A 27,836-nucleotide genomic window follows, 5' to 3' on the forward strand; every position below is an offset into this window, starting at 1 on the left:
AATAAAACATTATTTTGTGTTTTCAGAACAAGTATCTAGTGTCCTTGGGAGGTAGGAGACTCTGCAAATGCTTTAATTGGCAAATGTGTTCTACAGTACTTATAAGGGGATTTTTTTGCAAACCCAGTAGTACTCAAGATCTGTATTTTTAATGCAAACACTTAAGAACATACCATGAGCTATAGAAATTATGAAAAATACCTGTATTATTTTGTTAATATCTCCAGGATTCATGTTAAATGTTTGGTTAGTTTGTTTGCCTCGGCCTTTTTGGTTAGGATTTTTATGTGTAGATCTGTTCAAGAGACCTGAGGAGTCATCAGTGGGGAAACCTAAACGCAGGAATCCAAGAAAAAGAATGAAGGTACTCAGTGCTGAAGCTTCAGATTCCAGAGCTAAAACCGTGGAGTCATTCTCTGATTTTGGATCAGTAAGAGCTCTATGGTGTGACCTTGATTTGAAATTGAAAATAAAAAGGGACATTATTGCTGACATTTGGGAGAATATAATATATTATATTTTCACAGAATTGCCATTTTAGAATAGATTCAGGACTTACTGTGGTATGGGTGTTGCTAAGAGTCTTTCTACTTGATGGAAATATCAGACTTTCCATCCCTGAAATACATTTCCTGAGGGTTGCATATCAGCAATGGGACTCTTTGCTGTACTGAAGATGATGTATTTCATTTGAGAAGATAACTGACAAGATATCAAGCTTATTTTGGCATGCAATTTAACATTCAACCCCAACAGTTGCAACTGCAGAAGTGGTTTTCAGATTCCAATGGTGAAAAAAGGAATAAAATGAAATCGTACCATAAACTCCCTTTCAGCTGTAATTGTTGCTTTTGCTAAAGCTAATTTGCACAGAGAGAGAAGAGCATAGGGACCAGCTTGATTTTCATCTGAGCAGAAGTACAAAAATTTTAATTTAAATATATAGACTTGAGTAATTAACACCAGAAAGATATTTCCTAAATACTCGAACTTAGACCAGATTAACTGGCCCGAGACTTCTTCTTCATTAAGTGAGTGGTAGTTATGACTGTGGTCACTTCTTTTAAGCACATTACTGTTAAGAAAAATGGGCTCCTGAAGCTGTCATACCAATAAGCATTCAGGCACTGTACTTTTTGGGTTTAGCTTCTGCATGTAGCCTGCTCCCTGGATAATCAGGCAGATATGCTTCAGCTGCTGGTTTCCAGTTGTTGCAATAATGTGCTAACATGCTGGTCCCCTGAAACAGGCTGCTTATTAACTGTGATGCCCAAAATGCCATCTGGAGTGTTATTCAGACATCTATAATTATTCTGTCTACTTCTATTTGATTGTCTGCTTTGTTTCACTATGCATGCTCTTTATTTCTTTTCATTTTTTTCTTTCTGTTTTTTTTTTTCTTTATTTATCATGGAATCACTTCGCTTTTTCATACAGAAGTACCAAAAACTCTCATCTCTTCTATAAATTTATTTTACATCAAGTTGAACATACAGACTCTCTAGAAAAAATTCTAGGAAACAAACTGCAAAATCTCTCAAGTAAGAGTAGGAAAAAAATACCATAATAATCACTTTAGCAGAGACTAGTAACATAGAGAAACAAATTCTTTGCTTCATGCCTTTGTCCATTAATTCTAGCACATAGTGCATATAAAATATCTCCAATTTATATGACAGTGAGTTGCACTCTAAGTGTAAGTGGAAATGACTTTAAGAGGGGCAGGCCAGCATAGAACAGGTTCCTGATGCAATGAAGTGGAAAGGGACATGTGAGTATGCCAACTTAATTATTTGATCTGTTTATATCCTCACTGTTCATTCTGCTATGTGAAATACTCTTGATATCTTGCAAAAAACATGAGGAGAAAAGATGGAATTATTTTATTTGGGTAACAAACACATTCTCTAGGGATTTGCTTTGACTCTTCCATAAAGTGCTAGTTAGTTGCAACCAGCTGAGAAAAGTTTCAAGCTGAAAACAGAAATTAATATGAAGAAGCTAACTCGCTTGGCAATAAATGTGATAGATACTATATACCATATGAGTTAAACTGAAAAATTAACACATGCATCCCCTTGGTGTTTTCAACACCAAGGTGTATTATATATTGGTGAAATATGTCCGTTCTTATGACAGAATTATCCCTACATCACTTGCTGGCTGCTGCTTATCCAGGAAGCATCCAGAGTTTTCTCAGAGCAGCCCTTAGCTCTTCCTTTCTTTGTCTAGTCTTATGTGATTGGAAAATTTCTCTTATTCCAGTGTAGAAAAGGCATGAGCGAGTGTCCAAGGTTTTAATACGATCCCTGGCATGTGCCTGCCCTGGCCAGAGAAGTATGTAGGAAGGATGAGGGGGTTCATAAATGGGCCAGAGATTAATAAATAGTCACTAGTTAATTTTATTTTCTGCTGCTGGGAGAATGGAATTTGTAATCCCAGCGCGGCGATTTGCGGACAGTATCCCCATCTAGGGGCGGATCTGAGAATGTGTCTCGGCTGTCTGAGCCCGTCGGTGGGGGAAGGGAGGCTTTGGGAAATACCCACATCCCGGCCGGCATACTGCTCGAGAATACTAACCAGTGCACGCACAGCACGGTGCCTTTAGCAGCAGGATGGAGTGGAAGGAGCTCCTTAGAGTAAGACTCGGAAAAACCACGAGGCTTTCGCAGGTTGCTGATGTTGCAGAGCTGCGGTGCCACGGCCCAGCCCGAGGTGTGGGGGAGCTCGGCCCGGCCCGGCCCGGCGCTGCAGCACCGAGGGGGACGGGCAGCGCCCGGGCTGGGCTGCCTGCAGGGCAGGGACACAGTGAACAGGGCAGGGACACAGGGAGCAGGGCAGGGACACAGGCAGCAGGGCAGGGACACAGGGAGCAGGGCAGGGATACAGGGAACAGGGCAGACACACAGGGAGCAGGGCAGGGACACAGGCAGCAGGGCAGGGACACAGAGCAGGACAGGGACACAGTGAACAGGGCAGGGACACAGAGAGCAGGACAGGGACACAGGCAACAGGGCAGGGATATAGTGAACAGGGCAGGGATACAGGCAGCAGGGCAGGGACGCAGGCAGCAGGGCAGGGACACAGGCAGCAGGACAGGGACACAGGGAGCAGGGCAGGGACACAGGCAGCAGGGCAGGGACACAGAGAGCAGGACAGGGACACAGTGAACTGGGCAGGGACACAGGGAGCAGGGCAGGGACACAGGGAGCAGGGCAGGGACACAGGCAGCAGGGCAGGGATACAGGCAGCAGGACAGGGATACAGGGAACAGGGCAGGGACACAGGGAGCAGGGCAGGGACACAGGCAGCAGGGCAGGGACACAGGCAGCAGGGCAGGGACACAGGGAACAGGGCAGGGACACATGCAGCAGGGTAGGATGCTCGGACAAGGGCGCCTCTGTCTCTGCAGGATGTCAATTGCCGCTGCTTTTGAAGTGTCCTGCACGGCATTCATTTTAAATTTCAGTGGCTATGCTTTAGCTGGGCTCATGTAGAGGTCCGTGATGAGATGGAACACAGGAGCTGAGGTCTCTCCCAGAACAGATAACCTCGTGTCCTTTGAGAAAATGATATTACAGATGAGGGCTGAGGTCACTGGCAGGACAGCATGGGAAATCTTGCACGGGGGCCATATAAATTGTGCCTGATGTCGAGAGAGAAGGATTTTGCTCTTTAGTCCTTAACTTTCGTGAGCTAGTTTATTTACATAATTATCTTTGTTGTTGCTGCTGGATTTTCTTGCCTTTTCATATAAAAATGCTCTATGTGAAAATTCATCTTTGAAGATAAAAATATATAAATAGCAAGGCAGTTACAAAATATTCTGTGATGTTATTGAAGTGACCTTGTTGCTTTCTTTTTCACTGCATCCTCTTTTTTTTCCTGAAATAAAATTATTTGAACAGGATAACCTCTTGTAACTATATTGAAAAATGTGACCTGCTCAGTCAGTTGCTCTTGCAGGGCTGTCTTAGCTTGGGGACAGAGAAAAGGAAAAATGACTGCATGTAAGGCTCTAGATTTAAGGTCAGCCATTCTGGCTGATGAATTTAACAGAATTATGTACAGCATTTTCCTCCCTATCCTCCTTCTGATGGAGTGATCCTGAGTAGAAGGAATAACCAGATTAGGGTTTTGACTTGACTATTTGCATAAATGAGCCAGCATGTGCAACTGGAACGAACAGCCTAGCACTGGCAAAGCTCCAGAGACCCTAAATCAAATACCAGAGAGAGAGAGAGAAATAGAGAGAGGGAAGGGAAAATACTGTATTCAAACACAAGATATTGGGACAAATATTGCACAGCTGAGTCACTGTGGGATGTTTATGATAAAATAATCCTATTCAGCTCTCCCACCCTAATATTGGTGCACAAGTTGCGATGAAACAAATTCGTGACTCAACTATTTATTTTTTAAAAAAAAGATGTTTTCTCTGTGCAGCACAGAGTTCCTCAGCTCTTTTGAAATAATAAGCATATTTTCCATATTAACACACACAAAAAATATTGTTGGGGAGCAAAGCCAAAGTCTAAGCAAGGCTTCTTACACATGATGTGCATTAGTAATAAAACTTGTGAGCTCTGTTGCTGTTTTTATGCGTGCATGTTCTGTGTGGCAGCCCATTTATGCATTTTCCACTGCGCTGGGGCTTACATCACTGTCGTATTAGTCTAAGCAGAATAGAGCAGATTGTTTATTTTGGTTGAGCTCCGCTTCAGGCTGTAACATCAGATGTAGCTCCTAGAGTGACAAATTCCAATTGCAGTGTCACAGATTAAACAAGGGTACAGAGGAGCCCTGCAAGCAGTTTTGTCTCTCATGGGAGGGAAAGGATACTGTGCTTGCTAAAGTTAGTGTGTGTGATCCCACCACGACCAAAATAAAATCATCTGCTCTCATAACTCTCTTCTGTTTAAAAATTATATTGCCCAGAACCCCTTTTGTTGTACACTCTTCAGTTTGGGGGTGCAATAGTCAGTTGAAGTTAGTCACCTTTTCTTTATGAACAGTGCAACTCTGCATTACTATTATGAAACATAGTAATTTTTAGCTTTGTTTGTTCTACTGTATGGTAATATTTCATTCACAAAATCAGACTCAAAAATCAGTTGTGGAACATCTGGAGGTCCTCTGTTCCAGGCCCCTGCTGAAGCAGGATCACCTAGAGCAAATTGCTCACACCATTTCCAGATGGCTTTGGAATATCTCCAAAGATGGAGACCCCACAAACTGTGGGAAATCTGTGTCAACTCTTGGTCAAATTGACAGTAGAAATGTTTCTCCTTATGTCCTTATGTAAAAGCTCCCACGTTTCAGTTTATGCCCTTTGTCTCTGGTTCTGTGACCAAACACCACAGAAAAGAGACTGTCTTCTTTACACCTTCCCTTCAGAAGCCTTTATTTTGCTGAGCTCCCACTGAGGCTTTGCTTTTCTTCCCCAGGCTGAACAGCCCCAGCTCCCTCAGCCTTTCCTTATGTGGGAGATGCTCCTGTCCATTAATCATTTTAATGGCTCTGTGCTGGAATCTCTCCTGTGGCTCCCTGCCCCTCTTGTACTGGGGAGCACAGAACTGGACCCTGCACACCCAGGTGTGTTTTATCAGTGCTGAGCAGAGCAGTAGGATCAACACCCCTCCTAACTCAGCCCATGGTACCATTAGCTGTTTCTGTGGCAAGAGCTTATTGCTGACTCACATTCAACTTGGTGTCCTTGAAGAAGCCAAAGTCTGCTCTCCTAAAGCCCAGGGTGGTTGCATTTTGTTCTGCCTCCTCCTTTCAGCATTCAGAAATCCACCCTCTCATGAGCACTGCAGCCAAGGCTGCCTTCAGCCCTCACATATCCACCAAGCCCTTCATTTTTAAAAGCATGAAAGCTAGCAGAGCACCTTTTCTTGTTGCTCCTCTGTCACTTAGATCAGGAAGTTACACATTTGTACACTTCACTTAGCAACTACATGTTGCACTAGCACGGTTTCTAGGGCGATTAAGTATCACCTCTACTGTGGAGCATTAATGTTACCATCAGAAAACATTTGAAGGTACTTGCTTCCCAGAAACAGGTGCATTAGTTTTATCTCAGCTAGACTTTTTTGCAATATCCATGACAGATAAGAATAGTGATATTTTAGAATATAAGATGCTTATATAAATAACTACATTGAATAATAAATAAAATACAAGTAAATCGGATAAAATGGCTAGGAGTTCCTCAAACTTTTCAGGTGGCCTCTTTGCCCATTTTGAAGGCAAGTATTTTTGTAATAGGCTTCCTTTCATCTCATCTTTAAAATGTGCACTGTTGTTACCTGTAAGACGTGACTGAAGATTTTGACGTCTTTAAGATTGTTCCATTAACATGTGACATTTTTGCTGCAATTTCCCAGTTGTTCCATTTGTGACCCATTATCTGAGAAGCACCATGAGAGAGAGCTGTGAGTACTTTGTTTACCAGAAAATTTTGATCTCCCACTGGTTTTACAGCTGACTACAGTTTCACTGTCCTCAGTGTGTAGTCAGTTCTGATTAATGCAGAACTAAGCAAGATTAAATTTAGGCCCATACTCTGAGTACAGATAAGAATCTTGACAAGGTTGCTGAAGCTCTTCACCTTTCAAGGTACATAAGAAACGTCTCCCATGGAATTCACAGCATGTGCAGGATGTTGAAGGTCATGTGGGCATGTGTGGCTTTTAAAGAGATGCAGTTCCATTCCACCCCCACTCCTACCCCCTGCCAACAAAACCAGCCCTACCATCCAACTATTAGGTAAAGGAAAAGGTCTTATTTCATCATGTGGCTACTCAAAAATGAATACTAAAAAGTCAAAGTTTTCTTAGTAGTTACTTGAATGTGGAATTAAATATGAATAACACTAAGAAATCCTTTGGCAATGTACAACGTGCTGTGTTTATCATAAATTAAGCTATATCTGTTGCCCCTGTGTTCCTAGAAGTTGGAATTTGTACAATAAACTGGCCTTGATTTGAAAATGATAGCTGAAGATAGAATTAGAGAGATGTTGAAGGAGGAACCTGGAGAAAAGAGAAAAAACCCAAAGTATTAGGGAATTAATGTTGAAGGAAAGTGGGTTGCTGTAGGGAGTGCTCCATTTATTCAAATGATTCAAGAACTAACTGCTGAAACTGTTGTATCTGTCAATGGGAAATGCAGGAAAATATCTTTAAAAAGAAAATAGCTACAAAGACTGAAATAAACAAGTAGCTAGTCATATGTTTAGATCTCTGGAATATCTCTGTATGGTATAATAGGTAGATGTACAGACACAAAGAGAAGCAAAGGTTGAAACTCAGAAGGGAAGCAAATAAATTTCTTTGTTCTTTTTAATATATGTATTTAATTGTGAAGTTCATGATTCTGTATTTTCATTTCTTCTCTCTGTTACAAGTAATTGATGTTAGGAATCACAATGCCTCAACAGAGATCAGGGATATTTTTTTTCTGTTGTCAGCTGACATGTCAAGGTGGTTTTTTTAGCTGTTACGTTCACAGAGTGCAGGACACAGATATTTCTACACTTCTGTCACTTCATGTTTAACTTTAAAAGGAATATGTGAAGCAGAATTGGAAGATATGTAAGCAGCTGACATGTCATATGCACTTGGAAATGTGTCCTGAATACTAACAGTGTTGCTTCTAATCCGATAAGCCTCACCCCTTGTAACAAGGCTGACTGTAGTGAGGCCAGTCCTCAAATAAAAATGTCCTTTGCCCAAGTGCACTGAATCCCCATGCAGGCACTATTTATAAAGCTGTGCCACTCCAGTGTGCAGCAGAGCACGTGGGATTCAGAGCCAGGGGCTGCGCGTTCCTGACGCCACGAGACAAGGAAATGTCATTGACTCCTCACACTTTGCCAAAGCAGGCTGGGGTTCAAGGGCTGCTCTCTTCTACAGCTCATGTTCAGAAACAGAAGGAAAACCTAATGAATCACACATGGCTGAACAGATCACTGTCAGGGTAGCTAATGTTCCACAGAGTGGGAAACATAATTTGTACCTTATATAATGGGGAATGTGTGAGTCAGTTTTGATAAAAATTGGCCTGAACCTTCTTTGGGCGATCAACCATGCTCACAGGGTTTGGCACTTTCTGTAAGAAATTTTTCTTGAATCCATACAGTTGTATTGCTGACTGTTCCTCGTAGTTGTCATTTCAAGAGTTATATTTGTTTTGGTTGCTTCTTTTTTCTTTTTCCTTCTCAAACTGCACATTGCTTCCAGTTTGAGAAGTTCCCACAAAGGAGGAGTGAGGCAGAGTCTGCTCCAGTACCTGTGTAGCCAAAGTGTAACTGCTAGGAAGCCTGGTGCAAATAATAGTACTGGGAATATCCTAAAAAATGATGCCTTATTGCTCTTACTGATTTAACTTGACGCATTTTTTTCTGAACTCATTCTGAGTTCTAAATCGGGTCAGGCAAAGTACAGCAGTGAGATTCAGTGGCCTTAACCAGTGCTCCAAACTCCTGAATAAGTGATAAGAAAAACAGGTTGATTATAGTACTTGGGATGGAGGGAGAAAGATACCATTTTGACAGACAAAGAAGTTTCAGTAAAACTTTTCTCAGTTAGTTTTGTTTCAGAAATGAACTTTCTGTCACCCTCCACTTAAAAATGCAAAGATGTCCAATGAATGCTAAAGCAGAATGTTTTCAGCTAAAATTAAGCAGATGTACAGGTGCAAACCTGTTTTCTGTATGCAGCTGCTGTGCAATTAAATTTTTTAGATGTGATTAAAACACCTGGTCTGCCCTTGTCAATATAAGATGTTATTTTTCACATTGAATTATATCCTTGTAGTTATTCAAAGAAGTGCAAGGCCAAATTGTGGTCAGATAAAGTAAATAACAATTTAGCAATTGGTTATAATTCAAACAGAATCAGAGGAAAGAGGTGACAAGTCTTAACTTTTCTGTTAGTCATTTTGAAAACTTAAATGCGTGTTCTGTGTAGTTTTTGATTGCAGTGATGTAATTGTTCTTTTGCAGAAATGCAATGCATTTCTGTTTTAACTGCAGAGAAGCAACAACGAATTCCTACCAGATTCAGTCATTGTTTTTGTGCTAATCAAAGTCTAGCCTGTGTCCATCTGTTTAGAAATTAATGTGATGGTTGGGCCCAAGACAGCACCCTTTCTCTTGAAGAAAGCATAAATCCTGTGTATGAATTACTTTCTAAGATATGAAATGGTGCTGAGAGGAGGATGTATGATTTCAGACAAGTTTGTTCTCTGCCTGTCTTTACTTGTTAACATAATTTGCACAGCTGCATTTTCTATGCGCCCTCCAATTCTCATCAGTGAATTTCAAGGTTCTCTTCATTATTACCAGAAAAGGTTCTGTCTTTGTGAGACTAGAGTTTGATAGTGTATGATATATGTGGTAGAAAATACAAGAATTAGAATTATTTTAAAATTAAATATCAAGCATCTGTTGATATTTCATTTCTCACTATTGTGACATGTAAACTTGATAATAGTGTAATTGAATAATGTTTTACATGGGTCATGTACATGAATTGTAACTTAGTATACGGAATTTAATATCCCATGGAAGTATTGCAGTTTATTCTGTGAATGGACCCATATACCATGTGGCATTTTGATTATTTTAAAACATAATAAAGAAGCAAGACTCCCCTAGTTTAAGAATAGCTTTTTTCTAAGCATCTTTTAGGATTTTGAGGCAGAAAATTTGCAATTTTTGTGGTTCAGTTTTTTCCTTATTTTATCTGACACAATCTACAGACTACAGTTTACCAAATGTACTTTTGCTTGATTGCTAACATAAAAAAAACTCTGTTCATTTTTTAGCACATACAGTCTTAATCTCAGAGGTTATTTTTGCATGGTGTCTAAAGTAAAAACCAAAATCTAATCAAGTCATGTCTCTACATTCTGATCGGTTTTAGATTTTTTTCTGAAAGTGGGTGAATGTCCTCTTTTAAACAGCACTGATTTTTTTTAGGAACTTATGAATATAAAAACTTCAAGTAAATATTAAAGGTAAAAAACTATACCTTGTAGTACAGCTTTCATTTCTAATGTTTCAACTGATTAGAGAAAGTACAATAATCTGAATGCTTCTGTTAAAAGTAGAGGATAGGGAATGCAGAATGATCTAATTTCCAATGATCATTGGTAAATACCAAGGTGAGGTTGTAATTTTTTCGGGTGTTGTCCTATAATTTTAAACAGAGAAAATACAAGAGTTCCATAAGCTTTTGTTTTGGGAAATGTTTGTTATTTTGGGCTGCATTTTGAATTAAATAATGCTCTGTTTGTTTGTTTTGTCAGTATGTTTTGCATAATAAAGTATCTCTGCTCACTGAACAAGAAACGGAGCAGAAAGTGTTTTGTCACAGAGTCCAAATGTATTCCTTTGACACATTTTAGTGGCATACAGATTCTTAGGGCTGAGCCAGCTCTTAGAACCCATGTGGAAATGCACAGTCTTTGCCACGGTAATGGTAGAAATCCACAGTTTGGACTGAAAGATTTCTGTATATTGTTTATGGTTTGATCATCCTATGAATAAATATAGGTAGATTATGAAGTTAAGTAGTGATATTATCCATGTTGATTGCAGGGCATCTTCAGGTTATTTTTTCACATGTCAAACAAGGTTTATTTATTATTATGTCAAATTGTGGGTTTCCTTGTTTTCCATTCTATTTCCCTGTTCTTTTTATTCCTCCTTTATTTTCCTGATAGCTAGACTATAATTCAGACACCAGCCCCTATGCAGTTAAGTATGGTGTGTTCAGGGAGTTGTCAAAAGGAAGTTGAAGTCAGAAGATAACTTACCTTAGTGAATGCCTTTTATTATTTTTGAATTTATCTTCCTTTTTTTCTTTTTTTCCCCTTAGAAATTACTGGGATATGTATCAAATTTCTACCTATAACCTCCCAAGGTTCTCTCCCAAGGCCAGGTTGCTTCTTCCAGCAGAGAGGGTGTGTAACAGAAGAGTCAGTATGAAATGTGGGAATGATCCACGTGTTCTGGGAAAGTTGTAGATAGACATGAGGAGTCAAAACTATTCATTAGTGCTGATAACTGTGGCTATTATGTCCCCTATGAGAAATCTGCAGAGATTGCTTGCTACATCCTTTTCTTTAAGGAAATGGTCAGGGAGGACAAGGAGAGGGTAAGATCACAAATCCTTATGCCTTTTCCCTCACTCTGTGTCAGCCCACATAACCAGCTATGTGTGAGGTGGGAAGTAAGCTGCTTTAGCAAAACAAGGGAAAGCTGGACAACACTGAAGTTTTAGTGAGATCTCTGAGATATGTGCCCTTTCAGGCACTATCATTTTCCACTAAGAGTCTTCATATAAGTTCTGTGACATTTATATGAATAGTATATCATCATTGCATTACCTGAAAACCTGTTCTGCTTAAGAAGAGAGGGAATGGCCAACACAGTTTTTTTTCTACAGTGTGTCTTCTGTCATAAGTCAGTTCTTGTTAGCATCACAAACAGCTTCAACATGATTTTCAGAATGATATTATAAAGTAGTATTGTGAATTCCCTTTCTTCCATTCCTGCAATACTCAGTAAGTGTAGGAGAGGGATAAATCTCACAGGTCTCTTTGTTGTTGACTTTCACTGTACTCTGCACACTGTTTGGGTATCAAGATCTGGAATTCCTATGGGAATGCAAAGTTCTATTTAGACTGATGTCAGTCTTCCTTAGAGTTACACAGATTATTAGGTCAGGTAGGCAAAGATCCTTTGTACAGGATTTGTACTCCTGTACAAAGAGCAGTACATTACCTGAGACCTCATACTTAGGTACATTCCTGGAAAGATGACCAGCCAGGCAGCCTTCAATCAGGCAGTATAAAACTAATGAAAATGGGTGTGGAGATTAAATAGAAAACAGGCACCTAAAATTATTTGAGCTTCCAGAATCTTCTTTCTAATTGGGTTCAATAACTATACATCTTGAGAATTTTCTGCATATTTTAATTGTCCCAGTTACAAATTCAGAAGTTATGCTTCCCAAACTTTATAATAATTTGTTTGAGTTTACAACTTAACTTGGGTGGGGAGGGTGTGATGGTGGTGGTGTTTGTTGGTTTTTTCTAGTTGGAAAGATCAAAAATCCATATGCCTTTTCCCTCACTCTGTGTCAGCCCACATAACTAGCTATGTGTGAGGTGGGAAGTAAGCTGCTTTAGCAGTTGATTCCATTTACTCTTTTAAGTGCTGGAAGCTGGCATGTAGGGAAGAAGGAGGAGGGAAATTAAATTTAAGCATAGATTTGGGTGCATGTTGGACATTGAAATTCGACAGTTGTGACACAGGGCTGTAATAAAATCAGAAACAGAAATTCACAATATGAATATGACATAATGAAGCCACTTTGACTACTAGTACAATTTTCTGCTGGATGTTGCAAACTATTTTCTTCAGATTACTAAAGATAATTGACTGCTTTGAACACTTAAAATCTGCCAAGTCAGAATGCCTTCTGTGAGACTTACTAGCCCAAGGCTTGTTGTTTCCTTTGAGTGGAAGTGCTGATGTAGAAGGTGTTCTCAGATAACTGCATTTAGACATTTATGCTAAGGTATTTGCCTTGAGGAGGAAAGAGTAAAATATTATCTGTATATTTTAAAGACTGTGAGATGCTAAAAAAGTGGGATTTCTATAAAGAAATGTCTTGTTATAACAATAGCTTTAGGGTGGTTTTTTTTTTATAAGATAATAATCATGTCTTTGGCTCAGACTGAAGACTCATTTAATGGCAAGCACCCTCAAGTTATTGTTTGGATCAACATATAAATTGAATATCCTTATTTGAAAAGAAAGATGAGAAAAAGCATAAAACATAATTTTAAGGTGGTGAAAGATAATTGTCTAAGAGCAAATGCATTTAATGTATCCCTTCTACCTTCTGTTCCTTCTTCCATCTTTCTTTCCCCTCTTCTCTGCTTCTCTACCTTCCTTTGTTTTCCAGTCTTTTTTTTCTTCTATATGTTAAGAAATACAGTCCGAAAGTTCATGCACCAGGGTGTATTTTCAAAGCTAACTGGAAGAGAATAACTGAAATTTACTCAGTGGAGACATGCTTTATCCAAAAGTTCTATTCCCTCCTGGAGTCCCAGGGAATGAAAAGTATAATATGATAGCATCCCTTAAGATAATATCCAATATTCTTTTCCTCCTGTACCTTTTCCAGGGATTTAAGTATCCCCAAGAAGGCAAAAAGAGCTCATGATTGTATCTTCTCTTTTGTGTCAGAAACATTCTTCTGCAAAAAGTGTTTACAGAAACATTGATTATTACAGGCTATCTCAAAAGGTTTGATTCTGGGAACAGAAAATAAGAAAAAAAAATTTGGTAAGGTAAGATTGTAATAAGAAAAGAGTCCCAAACTAAAGCTCTGTTGTCATAAATCTGTATTACAGGACTCTTAGTTTTTAAACCTGAGTGTCCACATGCACACTGCTGTTGCCTGTTGAAGACAGCACACAGTAACCCCTGGACTATGCCCAAGAACTGTGAGGGACTTTGCTATTTGGCAAGCCTAAAAACCATGTCAGGTCCCATTCTTACAATTTAACAGCATAGACAGTTGCATTCCAGTGGCATAAGAACATTTTCTGACAATATTAATTTTACTAGCATAGATGTTGAGAGTAAAACCAAAATAAGATTACTATATAAGGATTAAACTCTTGAAAGGAATTAACAGTACCTCAACAGGCCCAGTGAGACCAATCAGGAGAAAAAAATGTCATTAGGGTATGACGACATTTTGATTTTTTTCATTTGTTCTTCCTTAATTACTGAAGGATTGTTTGGGGCTGGGAATGGTACAGGTGAAAATGGTTCTTCTTCTTATTGTGCTATCCCATCATTTTCCCAACCAACTTCATTGGTTACCTTGATGTGTTTTTGGTGTTTTTTTTTTTCCTGAGAAATAAATGATACTGATTTCTTACAGTGTGTCTCTAGTCAGAGGGTTATGAGTCTGTGAAAGGAAGGCTCTTGGGCTATCAGGAGTGTGTGACTGCTGTGGACTGTCAGAGATGAGCAGTTTTGCTTGTGCTGCTAAGGGCTGGGTGCTGCCTCAGAGGAGAGCAAAGTCTGCTGTGACCTGGCTTAAATCTAGGGAGGGGTGAAAGAAGCATTTGCCACCGTTTGGTGGCAGAAGCCAAGAGTAAAAGTGACACAGGTTTGGGAAGTCATTGCCAAAGTGCCAGTATGGAGGAATCAGTTCACAGCAATCTGGAGCTCAGCAAGCTACAAAGGGTAACCAGCAAGCAAACCAGGGTTTGGGTTAGGGTAGTTTATGGGCCGCTGCCTTTGTTCACTTCTGTCTTTTCCTTCTGTTACCAAGGTATTTTCCTTTTCTCTCCAGTGGAACATTAGTGAGGTTTTACAAGCTCAGATGGAGGAAAAGGAGCAGGTTCTACCCATCTTCTTTCAAAGCACGTCTGATTTGTTGGTTATTTGCTGCGCAGAGGAGCACTGTGAGCTGAATCTGAAAGATTACAGGATGTTTCTCCTCCAGCCTGATCACCTTCTACTCCTTGATATCATAAGATTCAGCCACTAGTGTCAAGGGTGGTTATTGTGCCTGAGCACAGAGCTCACACAAGGCATGTCTGAGCAAGCAGGCAGAGCAAACACACAGTACCAGGTAATAATTTGAATGTACCAGTGCATGTAATGAAGAATCCCCTTGCCCATGTCCTCAGGCAGCAGATGCTGTTTCCTGCCAGAGAGCAGAGATTTTACAGGCAATAATGTGTGTCATTTCCATACCCTGAGAAAACCCTTAACAGCACAGTTAACAGGAACAGTGCTGAAAGGAGTACTTGCCATCATGAGCATTAATTTTAAGCATGCCTGTTTTCTCCTCTTACATTCTGGTTTAGCACAGTCAGACTGTTTCTGGGTTCTAGCCTCTTGGCGCTGCTTTCCAGTAGAAATAAGAAACATGAAAGCACATTTTACAGCAAAACATGTAACAGAGGAGAAAATAGGTCAGATTTCACTTGCCAGTGCTTCTTTAAGTTAACAGCTGTGGGTCAGAATACATTTTTATACAGAAGAACAGCCAGAAAATTTAAGCTTGCACAGTGTTGTCTCATGGTGTTCATAACCTTCATTTCATGACCTTTGATGCATTCTGTGGCAAGTGATCAAAGACAAAAAACAGGGTTTTGGTGTTGTTTTAAGGGATTTAATATTTTAGTTTTCTGGTAATACTATATTTATCTGTACTGGGTTTTTTAATTAGAACACCCTATGTAAAAATATATTTTCATCCCTTAGGAAAGCAAAAGTAGGGATGTAATTTTTTGGTTCATTAACGTCCATGAAGGATGGATTCATGACTGCAAAGTTATATCTGATATTACTTTCTTAGTACTTTTCTTAGTACTTTTTCTTTTCTCAGGTAAGGTCTTTATACCCATTTCGAATGCCTACACTTGTCTAAATATTTGGGACCTGGATTGTTACTCACAAGTTTCCTGTAATTGATAGGTCACTGTTTTTACTAATCCATAATAGCATATTGCTCATTAGAAAGCAGGATTTGCTGCTCTACTTTCCTCCAAACTGTATAAATTCTACACCTATATTCTAAATGACTGTGGCAATTTTTCTATACTTTCTATATTTATATTTTATAGAAATATTAGCATCATTCTAATATATTTTATTAACATATTCAATCAGAAAGTTCCCAGAAGTATCTTCATGGTAAGAAAACCATGCACTTTAAGTGTCATAAACAGGAAAGTCTTTCAATAGTTTTGCATAAGATTGTGGAATGTGTGTGATAGACAGGAAAGCCAGAAGTGTCGCCAGCTTTGTAGGAATTAGAAGACTATATTCTCCTACATACAGTTCTATGAGGAAACCACATGATGGATGAATAATTTGGTTTATTTAGGCATTTTAATTTTCTTCTGTTGCAAGAATGGAGCCAATACGGATTGACTGCTGCTCAAGGATATTATTTGTTTTTCTTTTGATTGTTTATGAAGCAGGAGAGTGCCTGTAGTGTCCATGTCACCAAAGTTTATATTTTCCCCTTTTTTTTCCCCTTACACATTTTTTTCAGTGATTCACCTTTTCTTGAATGGTGCTGACCTGAAACCTCAAATAGATCTGCTTTAGAATGACATGGAGATCCATTCAGAAATTAAATTATTTCACAGTGCTTATATAGTAAGCTTTTTGAAGTACAGGAAAGTACAAAGTGGAAAATTGACAAAGTACAAATTGACATAGTGGAAAAATGTGCTATAAATGCAGAAGTGTTTAATGATAAATATAGTACTCATAGGTGGGGTTAAAGACTCTGATATAGCTGTGTGCATTCATATTTATTTACTGCAGAGAAAGGAACTCCACATGGCTATTTTTGCCTTGCTGACTGTAATCCCATCAAGGCAGCCTTATAGACATCTGCTAAGGTTTTTTGTTATTATTTGGTTAAGATTTTGAGATTGAGGTGAGAAAAATCCAACTGTCACCTAGAAATGACCTCAAGGCGGTTTCACAGATTTGTCCAACATGATTTTCACATATTTCTGCAGGCTTAGATGTATTCCTTGCCCTAAAGTGCTTCAGTCTGTGGCTACTCATATTTTCTAAAAAATAATGGTCTCATATATGTGGTGTGCAGTTTAACCTTTATTCAGTCTAGCTTTTTTCAAAACAGTAAGAGTAAGGACCAAGCAAGAGAGAAATTACCCCATATATTTTCCAGTAGGCATTGCAATATATATCAACTGATCCACTGTTAGGTCTACAAATAATTCCTTATTCTAAGTAGCCCCTCATAGCCATTGGACTCAATCTCTATACAATTATAACCATCATGAGATTTTCAGGGTGTACCAGAACAATCAATTTCTCAGAATGCTTCTTATCTAAACAAGATCAAGTCTTTGTATCTTTCTTTAGCCAGTATCCTGTGGTAGTCTGTCTGAGAATTATCTGTACCTTGCTGTTCTGGAGGGGAGGAGGAAAGGGCTTATGGACCAGAAATCACTTCCACCCCTGCTGTTGTTGGGCCACAGTTAATCCAACAGTACTAACACAAAGCAGAAAGATTTAAGGTCCCCTTTCTTTTTCATTTAAGTCAACGCACACTGATAAAATTCTAATGAAAAGGAATCCAAGCACAGGAGTGAGTTACTTATTATGGAAATTTCCAGTGATGCATTGTAATGTTGGATTTTCAATTTTTAAAAGTGGTTACATTCCTAATTGGTGAACAAAAAGGACCAATTTATCCCTTGCTGTGAGAAACATTTTTCTTATATATTATTCTCATGAAGCCTCTAATTCAGCCAAACACATTATGTAAATGGAACCTATGAAACACTTTCTAAAATATATGTCAGATTTACATTACTAGCCTGTTGAGTTAGATTGAGGAAGGGACCTTGTTACACTGTGGCAATTTTTTTTTTTTACTTTCATAATAATCCTTTCTAAAATAAATTGCATTTTGTACAAGCAAGGCTTCTAGCAATAACTCTTGGTGTATCCTAAATGAGTATTCACTAACTTCACCTGGGCATTGTGATCGTAATCTCTACATCTTCATCTTTACTGATCTCAGGAACAAGACTTTTATGTCCCTTTTAAACTAGAATTGGATTCTTTTGATACAAAATGTGCAAATGTTGGACTGCAGCAATTGCTCCAATGCCAAATGAATTTGGATCAATCTGCCTTGCATACAGATTGAGTTTCTCAAAGCCTTATGACACAGATAGCCTGGGCTGAAATATTAGCGGGCAGTGTGAGAGCTAAGCTTGTTTTTTCTGACAAAGTCAGAACCCAGATTTATATCTGTCTTGTACACATTGCTTGGAGTCTGATGGTGTTAAAAGATAGCATTTTTTAAGATAAAATAAAGATGAAGTTTATTTATTTAAGATAAATTTAACATAAATAAAGGCGCAGGTTAAATATGTACATGTATGGCTATACCCCTTCTGAAGACTTTAATTTTAATTTAGACAGTTGTGATACATTAAGAAGCAAAATCAATTATCTCAAAATAATTTATGGCAGAAACTGAGCATAGTAGTTCATTTGCATAATGAAGTGCTGTTAGTATTGATTTCATACAAGTTTAGGTGGAAGTATTATATTAATAACACTATTTTCATTTCTGGCCTGGCTTTAAGATACTCCACTTTTGACAGCCTTCTCTTATGCATCTCACCACACACATGTATTTTGTCTTTGAAGTAAAGGTCAGAGAGGTGTGAATTTAGAAACAGGGAGCTTCCCATGAAACTAGAAAAGATACTCAGACACTGAAGTAATAAAAAAGAGCAATTAACCCTTAAAGTGAGATATCCATTAAAACTATAGGCAAATCTTATTAAATCTGCAATTTATGAAGACATGTTAGGGTATTTTCTAAAGTGTTTCTAGTTTTTCTGAAGGTTACATTTGACTGGTGACCACAGGGACTTCTGCACTGTAGGGACAAGGCAACTGTTTCTCTACTTCTCCATAATGACTTGGGGACTGTCCAGAGCTAAACTCATTTTGCCTTACAGCTGTTTTTTTAAAATTATTATTTGGTACATTCAGAACAGCAAGTGGGCAAGTAATAAGGATTAGTAATGGGGAGGTTTTATTTAATTCAGTTTTAAGCTGCTTTATTCAAGAAAATCCTTAAAACACAGAGATTATATTTTTGGAGGTACTAACACACTGCCATGAATTATATAGTATGTACAATACTAAAACATATTTTCATGGAAGATTAAATGCTTGTATACAGTATGTGAAATTACTGATTACATTTTGAAGCTGTATTCCCACACTGAAGTCTTTGTGTTTTACTGTTTCAGGGGATTTTCAAAGCATCATCTCAGGTTTTAGAGAAAATGTATCAGTATTTCTAACCATAATGATTTTATCACAAGTCCTGCTGTATTTCACTTTGTATTTCAATACTTGTCTCCTGGAGTACCATAAATATGTGAGAATTCATACTATTATTTTTAAAAATAAGTATACTTCTTACAAGTAACTAAAAAATTGAAATTTGGGGTGAATGTGTGCCTGTGTTCACTCACAAGCAAATTAAAGGAGTAAAGTAATTCAACATTTGAATGGGAATCTCACTCTTGTGTTCAATTTAACACATCTCTCTTTATTTTTTGCCATGTTGAGACTTGAGGTTGGTAATAGCTCTGAAAGATAAGAAATAGTGTATAGCACACTTTACTTTGGAACAGACAGTTGTGTTATGTCCATCAGGGGTTAACAGAAGTTACCCAATATTAGAGCAAAACCATTAGGTTTGATCAGCATGTTCCTGCAGTGAAGGCACATTTCACATGTGTGTAATATTTTCTGTGTTGCTCAATTTTTCTTTCACCTTCAGTGTGCTGGTCCTGGATGGGCTTTTGGAAACCACTGGCTCTCTGGCTTTCCTTGCTGTGACTGTCACTGGAGAGTCTCTGAGTGCAGATCAGCTCAGGAGTCACACTCTTTGTCCTCACTTATTTCAAGTGTTTCCTCTCTGCATCTCCACAAGCAGCATTCTGTCAGGCTTGGGTAGCTTTATTTAGTCTCTGCATGTGTGATGGGTGCCTGCACTCCTGGAATGGTCCATGGAAGCTTACCCTATACAGGCAATGGAGACAAATGGATGACTCAGCTCACCCTGCTGCAGGTAACTGGAGGCTGATCAGCTCCAGCCTCCACTAAGTGTATCAACCGTAGCAGGAATATCTCACTTACATATGGGATTTTTCACGTACCGTATTTATGCCCAGCACTTAAGTTCAGGTGTCTCACTCCCAAGCTGAATCACACACTTCTGACCAGAAGCTGAATTACTTTACTCATTAGTATTAAGAGAATGCCTTGGTTGCAGAGTTCAAATGACTGCCTTGAGAGGCTGAAGGCACATGGTGGTTTTCACAAAATATTTACTTCCCTACATAGTCATATACCTATTTTATCCTACCTATCACCATTTGATGTTTTACCATATATGATCTTTCTTCACCTCATATAAAAGATATCTGTTACTAAAGGACTTTTTTCTTGGTTTAGGTTTCAGTTTTCAGTAAAGTTTCAACTTTCAGTAAAACTTTACTTCCATTTCTTCATATCTGATGAAGCCATCTCTTTTTTAAAGTGCTGCAATATGCCAGCGTAAAATCTGTTTTTACATATGTAATTATCCTGTGTACTGTGAATTGAAAATTACTATTAAATTAGAAGTTTGAAATGAAGCTTTCTTTGGATTTCAGTCCAGTCCTTGTTCATCACTCTCACTGCTTTGTCTTTAACAGGAGTCCTGTGCTTGTGTTCCAATGTGTGCATCGCCATGTCATTTGCCTGGACTGCTTCCATCTGTACTGTGTAACCATGCTGAATGACCGCCAGTTCATCCATGACCCAGAGCTTGGCTATTCCCTTCCCTGTGTAGGTATGTTTCTGCTGGTTTTCTTTATAATTTTTTTTAATGTAATTTTGATTTCAGGATAATATTATTTTTTTAGCACCTATTAATTTTGTGCAAATCAGTGGAATTATACTGCGTTCATAGGAGTTGTTTAATTTGTTGGAGAAAATATTTGAATATTGAAGTGGATTTTGCTAAGCATGTAAACTGGAGAATTAACTGGATTTTAAAGGGCATTTCTTTTAAAATCAAATGTTTACTTTCTTCACATTAGTATTTTATAATAATGAAGTGCAACCAGATGATAGCATTACACTCCAGTTTAAAAAAAAAAAACAAAACACCTTGACCTCCACATTTTCAATTTCAAATTAAGTAAATTATTAACTTTCTTGGTCTGTCTTCAAGCACTAATGAAAAAGGACTGCGACAGGAATTTTAAATACTCTTCCTTTTGGTGAAGTTATTATTGCTAATTATCACCTCTTTGAATGAAATGTAGTTACGTGTTTACTTGAGTAGGAAACAAGGTTTGACTTAACTGAACAAAGAGTTAAATAGAATATAGAAGATTTGTTTTGAGAATTGATTCAATTACACTGGCATGTGGACTGCAAAATTGTCAAAAATTTTGCTATGAAGAAGTATATTCTATACAGAGCATTCTTTTTTCTTGGTGTTAAATTAAAATGGGAGCATATATGTTTGTCTTAAGTGCTGTATCATGGTATGAGAATAATTTTACAGCATATTAGAAGCTGCCTAGAAGATAGGTTTGCCTGGTTACCTGAATGGCTGATAAATAAGTTTCAAACCCCACTAGATGGGAGAAAAATTGACAAAAGTTCTTATTAGAGTGGCATCTATTTAATCTGAAAACATGCCTTGACGATATTGAAAGTACAACAGTAAGAAATATTTAAAATTATTTATTTTTAATTACTTCAAGAACAAGCAAGCAATGGTTCTTTACATTTCACTAGAAATGCTGTTTATGTGCTGTGTTGCCAGGTCTTATTTTACTTCCCCCTAAACAGCTACTGCATTTACACACTGATGTCATCCTACACAAAATAATTTTTAATGTTTTGTAGGAAAACTTGTCATGAGAAACTGAACGGGAACTTTAGACCCAGTGTTCTTTCCTTGACCTTTACATTAGCATTGTACTGTGTGGTCAATCTGTACTCTCAGCCTCCTTCCTTGCTTCTCCAGAAGTTAATCCATTTGCTGCTCCCACACATATTAATAAGCTGCTTGAGTAGAATCCTTCCTTTTTCCCCCTGTTTTATTGTTTTCTTCCATTTTCTTCTGTTAGCTCCTTAGGTTGATCAGTTATGCCAGGGGTACAGCAGGCAGCTCATCTTTCTCCTCGCTTGTGGGCCTCCTTGCTGCTGTGCCTGGTGTCAGAGAGCTTCCTCCACATCAGGCTGATATGTCAAACTAATGACCCTTCTGCCTCTTCTGTCTGTAAACCCATTGCTAGTCATGCTGCACTAAATCCTTGTATTAGGATTTTTCCATATATTTTCAACTCCAGTTGCTCAGTTCAGAAGTTCTTTTTCTCTTAGAGGAGACTAAAAAGTTTTCAGCAGTTTTTACCCCTGCCAGTCTATTTCTCTTTTCTGTTTGCTGAAGTTGAACATTATGGGAATTGAGCAGTGGAAGCAGAGTAGGGATGAGGAGAATACACAAAAAGATGGTGCTGGGGTGCTCAGGGTTGCAATTTCAGTCTTGGAGTGGAGAGGAAGGCATGGGTTTGGCTTAAGAAAGGCATGCTGTAGAGGATGCACAAAGGATGGTGTACTTGTGCTGTTCAAGTGAGATAGAGTTCAGCTGAGGAAATGGGAAAGAAGCTCTTGCTGCCAGTCTAGCCTCAGCTGTGTTGTACTCCAAGTGTTATAATAGCTATATATGGCAAGACTAAAATATTGCTAATCCTAAAGTTTCAGCACTCCCCAAACTGGAAAGTTGTTTTTAAAATAATAAACCTTAAAGCAGCTCTAATAGCAGTAGTAATAGTAATATAATTGCAATACTTTTTCTCTCTCATTGATTGCTGCCTCTGTCAGTTTTCTCTGTTATGTTAGCAGTTTTGCATTTTAAAAAAATGCACTTGGAACTATTCTCTTTTGAAGTACTTTGCAGAATGAAGAATCTAAACAGAGTTGTTGTAACTTCACAGTTCATTTCTGCAGCTATCTGAACCTAACTTTCTGATATACAGGTCAGTTGGTTGTCTCTCTTATTAAGTTGTACTTGAGTTGGGAGCTGATGATTATTTTTTGTTCTTTGAGAAAGCCATGAGACTGTTTCATCATATCTGTGAGAAGGAGGCATGCTTGTGTTGCCAACCTCTTCCTACTCTTAAGACCTAAGGGGTTTTAGCCTGCTTCACAACTATGGATGCAGCAGCTCTCATCAATGAATTCACTTAAGAAACTTTCACAGCAGTGTCACACGATTTTCTTTTCCACTTATCATGGTACTTCTACTGAATAGCATAAGATGGCATTTTTACAGTCTACAGTTCACAATCTTCATTTTGCAACTGCAATTTGCAGTTTGTATTTACAGATGGGTATGGTAAAGTACTATTTGACACAGCTTTTTCTAATTACCTCAGTGAAGCCTCAAATGAATTCTCCTTGACAGGAATGACAACAAGACCTTTCTTATTCTGGCAGTGTGGGTTTAATACATGTTATATCTAATAGAGAATGACTCAAAGTAAAAAAAACCATTAGGTCTGAGCTTTATTGAAAAGATAGAGGTTTGTTTGAGCCTTCTTCTAAAAGGAATACAAAACAAAGTCATATTCACTCTGATGAGATTTATGTTATGGTAGCTGACCAGGCTGCACAGAGAGCCTAAAAGAGTCTGCATTTAAACATGTATTTTTAAACACCACAGACTAATGCTGAAATAGTGTTTGTGATGTCTTGAAGTTTGAGGTTTGGATTTTTAAAAGTTATTTGATCATTTTCATGTAAGGGTAGGTTTACTTAAAAACTGGCACATTTCTTCAAGGCATACGTGCACACATTGCCCTCAAATTCTACAGGAGGGTTTGATTTTGTAATTAAGCATAGTTAAATAGTTGGCACTTCCAATTAGTTCTGTTCATTCTAGTGTTTTTCAAAAATAGAGATAACATAATGAACATAGCCTGCAGTTTCCATTAACATTTGACTCACTGTTCCCGATTTTTATCAAGGGAATGTACCAACATAGCAAGTTTTTTATATCTTTTATTGGATCAACCTAGAGGTGAAAGCACCATACACACAACAGAATAAAAATAAACAGCAGCTGCTACAGCAAAGGGTCACTGTGACAGACGAGATCAGTGTTATCATCACAAGTGTATGATAACTTGAGCTGGAAAGGATCTAGGGATTTCAGATAAACAGGGCTTCTCAAGTAGGTTTAATTTCTTGCTTCCTGGCACACATGTGCCAGAGGATGCATTTTTTTTCATTGCATTCAGGTATTTTGTGTGGTTATATCCTTGCTTCACTTTGATTTCTATTATGGGGCCTAATTAAGCAGGAGATAAGACGGTTTCAAAACAAAGCTATCATCTGAGCTGATGAGCTATGATATATCACCTCAGTAGTGCCATAGCTTCACTTTGTTCCAAAACAAAATGTGTCATTGCTGTGATTTTTAGAAGAAGAACATGAATTCCTTAGTGTTCAGCTGCTAATCGAGTGCCAGGCAGCAGAACTCCAGCTGAGAAGAGGCAGCCTGGAGGAGCAGAGCGCTGAGCACAGTAGCAGTGCATTGATAGGATTAGCTGTTCACAGGAGTGTGGCAGCAGCCCCACCACTCAAAGCCACTGCAGCAGCTCGGAGGAAGCACTTGCACAAGTGCAGAGGAGCTGGCCGAATTCCATTGGTCATTAAAATAAAAAAACTAAATCTTACAGATTATACTCTCTGCCCTTGTTAAATAGCAACAAAAATCTATCCCATCTCTCTGTGTGGTGTCTTGTATTAATGAGGCTTCATGCATAGAAATTTCCATGAGTGGTGACCTCCAAGTATCTTTGAAATAATTAATAAGGTGCTTAGAGGGATGGATTTGCATATGCATGAAAGATCATTTATGGTTATTTAGCTACTGTGCAGGGCAAAGAATTTTATAGCATTACCTCAAAGAAGGAATTATATACAAATATACAATGTATTACCTCTTTTAAACACATTCTTTTCCTATGAACGCAGTTGCACTTTTGAAATAGCATTAGAGCATTATGAATCTTGGTCCCCAATGTAAAACAGACTTCCACAGTTCTTTGGTAGTAGAAAAGTTGGTGATACCTAGGAAAGGGAAGGTTTTATGCTGCTGTAGGCACTTTGCAAAAACATCTTTGCATCACTTTATTTCTTATGAGTAATTATATGCATGATGTATTTTAGAGGAATCCAGATAAAAGATGCAGTTCTCCTGATGACTATAAAACAGTATTTTATCTGGAAGTAATCTGATTTTACCACAGATATATAAATAAATATGGAGAATTACCCCAATTTGTGTATGGAACTGATAATAAAAAGGACTAAAGCTTTAAAGTATAATAAATTGCCCCAAGAACCACGTTCCACTGAAGGAAAGCTTCTAGGGTTAGATTAATTTTTTTATCCACATTACATGCTATTTGTATAATAACAGTATGTCAATGCAGTCATGAATCTCTGAATCATCTTTCAAAATCCTAGTACCCTTGTAGAAAAGGGGAGAATGAACAGCTTAAGCAAAGTTTGCAAGTAGAAGGGAGGAGGAAAACTGTGATTTGACCACACCAAATAGTGTGTTTGACTCTTTTCTGTTATGGACAAAAGCTGCAACCAATTTCAGAAGGTGTAAGTATGCAAGGGGGTTTAAAGTGAAGGTCAGTGTTCTGGAACAGAACCTTCTCAGGAATGTAATGTAGAAGCATGCATAGTTTGGTGGGGCCTAAAGGGAGCCAGTTACAAGAACAGGTACAAGAAATAAGAGTTTCCTGGTGTGAAGCTTCAGTATGTCAGCAGTTTCTGAAGTCTGTGTTCTCCAATAACACTGCTTAAACATATTTGAGATACCTTAGGAAATCACAAAATTTGGGAAATGGGACTGATTATTAGAGGAATAAAATAAAAAGGATTAAAACACACACATTCACGGATTTAGAAATTAATGCAAAGTACTCTTCAAGTTTAATATTTTGGAGCTGGTAAATTCTTGGCAGCAGTCAAATTTTTGTAATTTCTTGTTGGTATGAAATATCTGAGCATACAGAAGCAGACTTTGACAGAGAAGGGAACCAAAAACCTATGGATAAACCAGATTTTTATTCTCAAGGATTAATTGAATTTGCAGAAGTTTCCTGAAGTAGCTTCCTGAAAATTTTTTTATGGTCTTCTGCATTCTCCTCTCACTGTGGTCATAAAATAAACATGAACTAATGGTGTATCAAGTGCTTTTTTGTGTTCCTTTACTAGCACAAGCTCATGAGACTAGCTCAAAGGACATAGTTAGAAGTCACAGCAGCTCTTTCATTTCCATTTTCACTGTTGACTGAAGTTCAAGCAGTGACATCTGAGGTTTGTTCCCTCAAGTCTTTGTGCTGTTTCTGTGGCTACAGATTGCCAACTTCTTATCTAAACAGCCTTCAAATCTACAAAACAAGCAGAGCTTGATCCCATGGTGTATTTGAAGCAGGCATTGGATTCTTTTCTGGAACAACTACAGTGAAATCATACAATGGGATACTTACAGAAATCTGAGTGGCCATAATTAAATCCTGCATGAGATGTCTTACCCATAGGTGTTCTTCTCCCTTATCTCTCACTAGTCCTTCTATTGCAATATATTTCATTTGTAAATTGCATAGAGATGACAGTGCACATAGGCTTAATCTGGTTAGCAATAATGAAGGACAAGAGATAATGAAAAAATCTTGCATGGAAATTAAGTGACTTTAAAAGGAACAAAAAATGAACTTTCAAAGCGCACTTCTTGTCCTGTGAAATGAGCTGGCCTGTGTCAACATAAAACCAACATACTGGAGCAGTGGCAGAAGTGTGTGCAGAGGGGTCTATCTGTCTTTCACCATTTCTATGTCCAGCTGAAACAGAGCTGAATTTCTGTCTCAGCCGGAGTCAGTGAAATCTGTGACTTTGTCTTTGGAAATGAAAGATATTTGTTCTGACTGGAAGCACTTCAGCCCATACTTGTTTACCTTACAATGATTAATTGATGTGTGTATTTGGTTCATAAGTCACTTTTAAGTTGCCATCTGATTGAGAAAAATCATCACATACATGAACAGTAAAATCAAGTCATACAGTTTTATTAGTCATCAACTTTACACTGAACTTCTTGAATGGGTTTTTAACTCAAGCTATTTTCTAATTCATCTTATGTAGGTGCTGTTATAGCAAGTACAATGATTTTGACTGTACCTCCTTAATGCCTATTTTCTCCAGGAAAATATATTTTTTAAGAAAGAAGAGTCAGCTTCTGAAAAAGGAATTCTTGTGTTCATTCATGGCTGCAGATGCATTTTCAAGCAGGACTACGCTGAGTTGTCCTTGGGTGGTGTTCAAGTCCTGAATGGCCTTGCTCGGTTCTCCCATTCTAGTCCATAGGCAGTTAATGTTCATGATGAAATCTGGGTGAAAAATGGGAACAATTGAGATGAATAGAAGGAAGGAATAATAATAGAGGGAATAGTGGAAAGAAGAGTCATGAAGGGAAAGAATCGAGAGACCAAAGAGGCTGGGAATAAAGGAAAAGTGTTGATGACAATTAAAGGCATGAAACAAAAAAGATCTAAAGGGTGAGGGTAGGTAAAATGAGTAAATAATGCATCCAGTTTATCTCATAAAGCTGAGAATTTATCTTTCCATGACAGTAGTTCATCAGTTTATAGTGGACTGTTCTTGCACAGACTGGAAACATGTTTGTCCTAAAAATGTCCAAGAGACTGAAGAAGATGTTGATTTTTACAGCCAGAATTTGTTTGAGGTCTTTATCTTACACTCATGCAGCTGAGGGGAAGCTGACCTTTCATGTTTGGATAATTAGAGATTTCCTAATGGATCAGTTTTTATGCAAGCAGAGAGTTTCAGTATAATGCCATCCCTGAGGTGGGCTGTGCAAGCAGCAGCCTTTATAAGAAATCATTGCTGTCTGCTAACCTATATACTCCATAAATAACCTGCTGGGACCAACTGTGGCACATGCAGCATGTGTTTAGTCTCCAAAGCCTAGTGATTAATATTCCCTGAGTCACTTTCTGAGCCTTGGTCTCCCACATGGCAGCATGTAGAGCTGCTGCCATATCACAGAACCAGCTAAGGACATTCCTCTTCAACAAGGAGTTGGCTTTAATTAAATTTCTGT

At 38.2% G+C, this 27,836-nt stretch overlaps 1 protein-coding gene across 1 annotated transcript in view; it reads left to right on the top strand.

The window, feature by feature from the left end:
* Positions 1–27,836, top strand: part of PRKN (parkin RBR E3 ubiquitin protein ligase) — a 674,035-nt gene that overhangs the window by 386,874 nt on the left and 259,325 nt on the right. The window contains exon 7 of the mRNA XM_077175671.1: positions 20,332–20,468. Within this exon, the coding sequence (XP_077031786.1) occupies positions 20,332–20,468 (137 nt within the window). The remainder of the gene's footprint in view (positions 1–20,331; positions 20,469–27,836) is intronic.

The sequence above is a fragment of the Agelaius phoeniceus genome, chromosome 3, assembly GCF_051311805.1.
Source record: "Agelaius phoeniceus isolate bAgePho1 chromosome 3, bAgePho1.hap1, whole genome shotgun sequence".
Lineage (NCBI taxonomy): Eukaryota > Metazoa > Chordata > Aves > Passeriformes > Icteridae > Agelaius > Agelaius phoeniceus.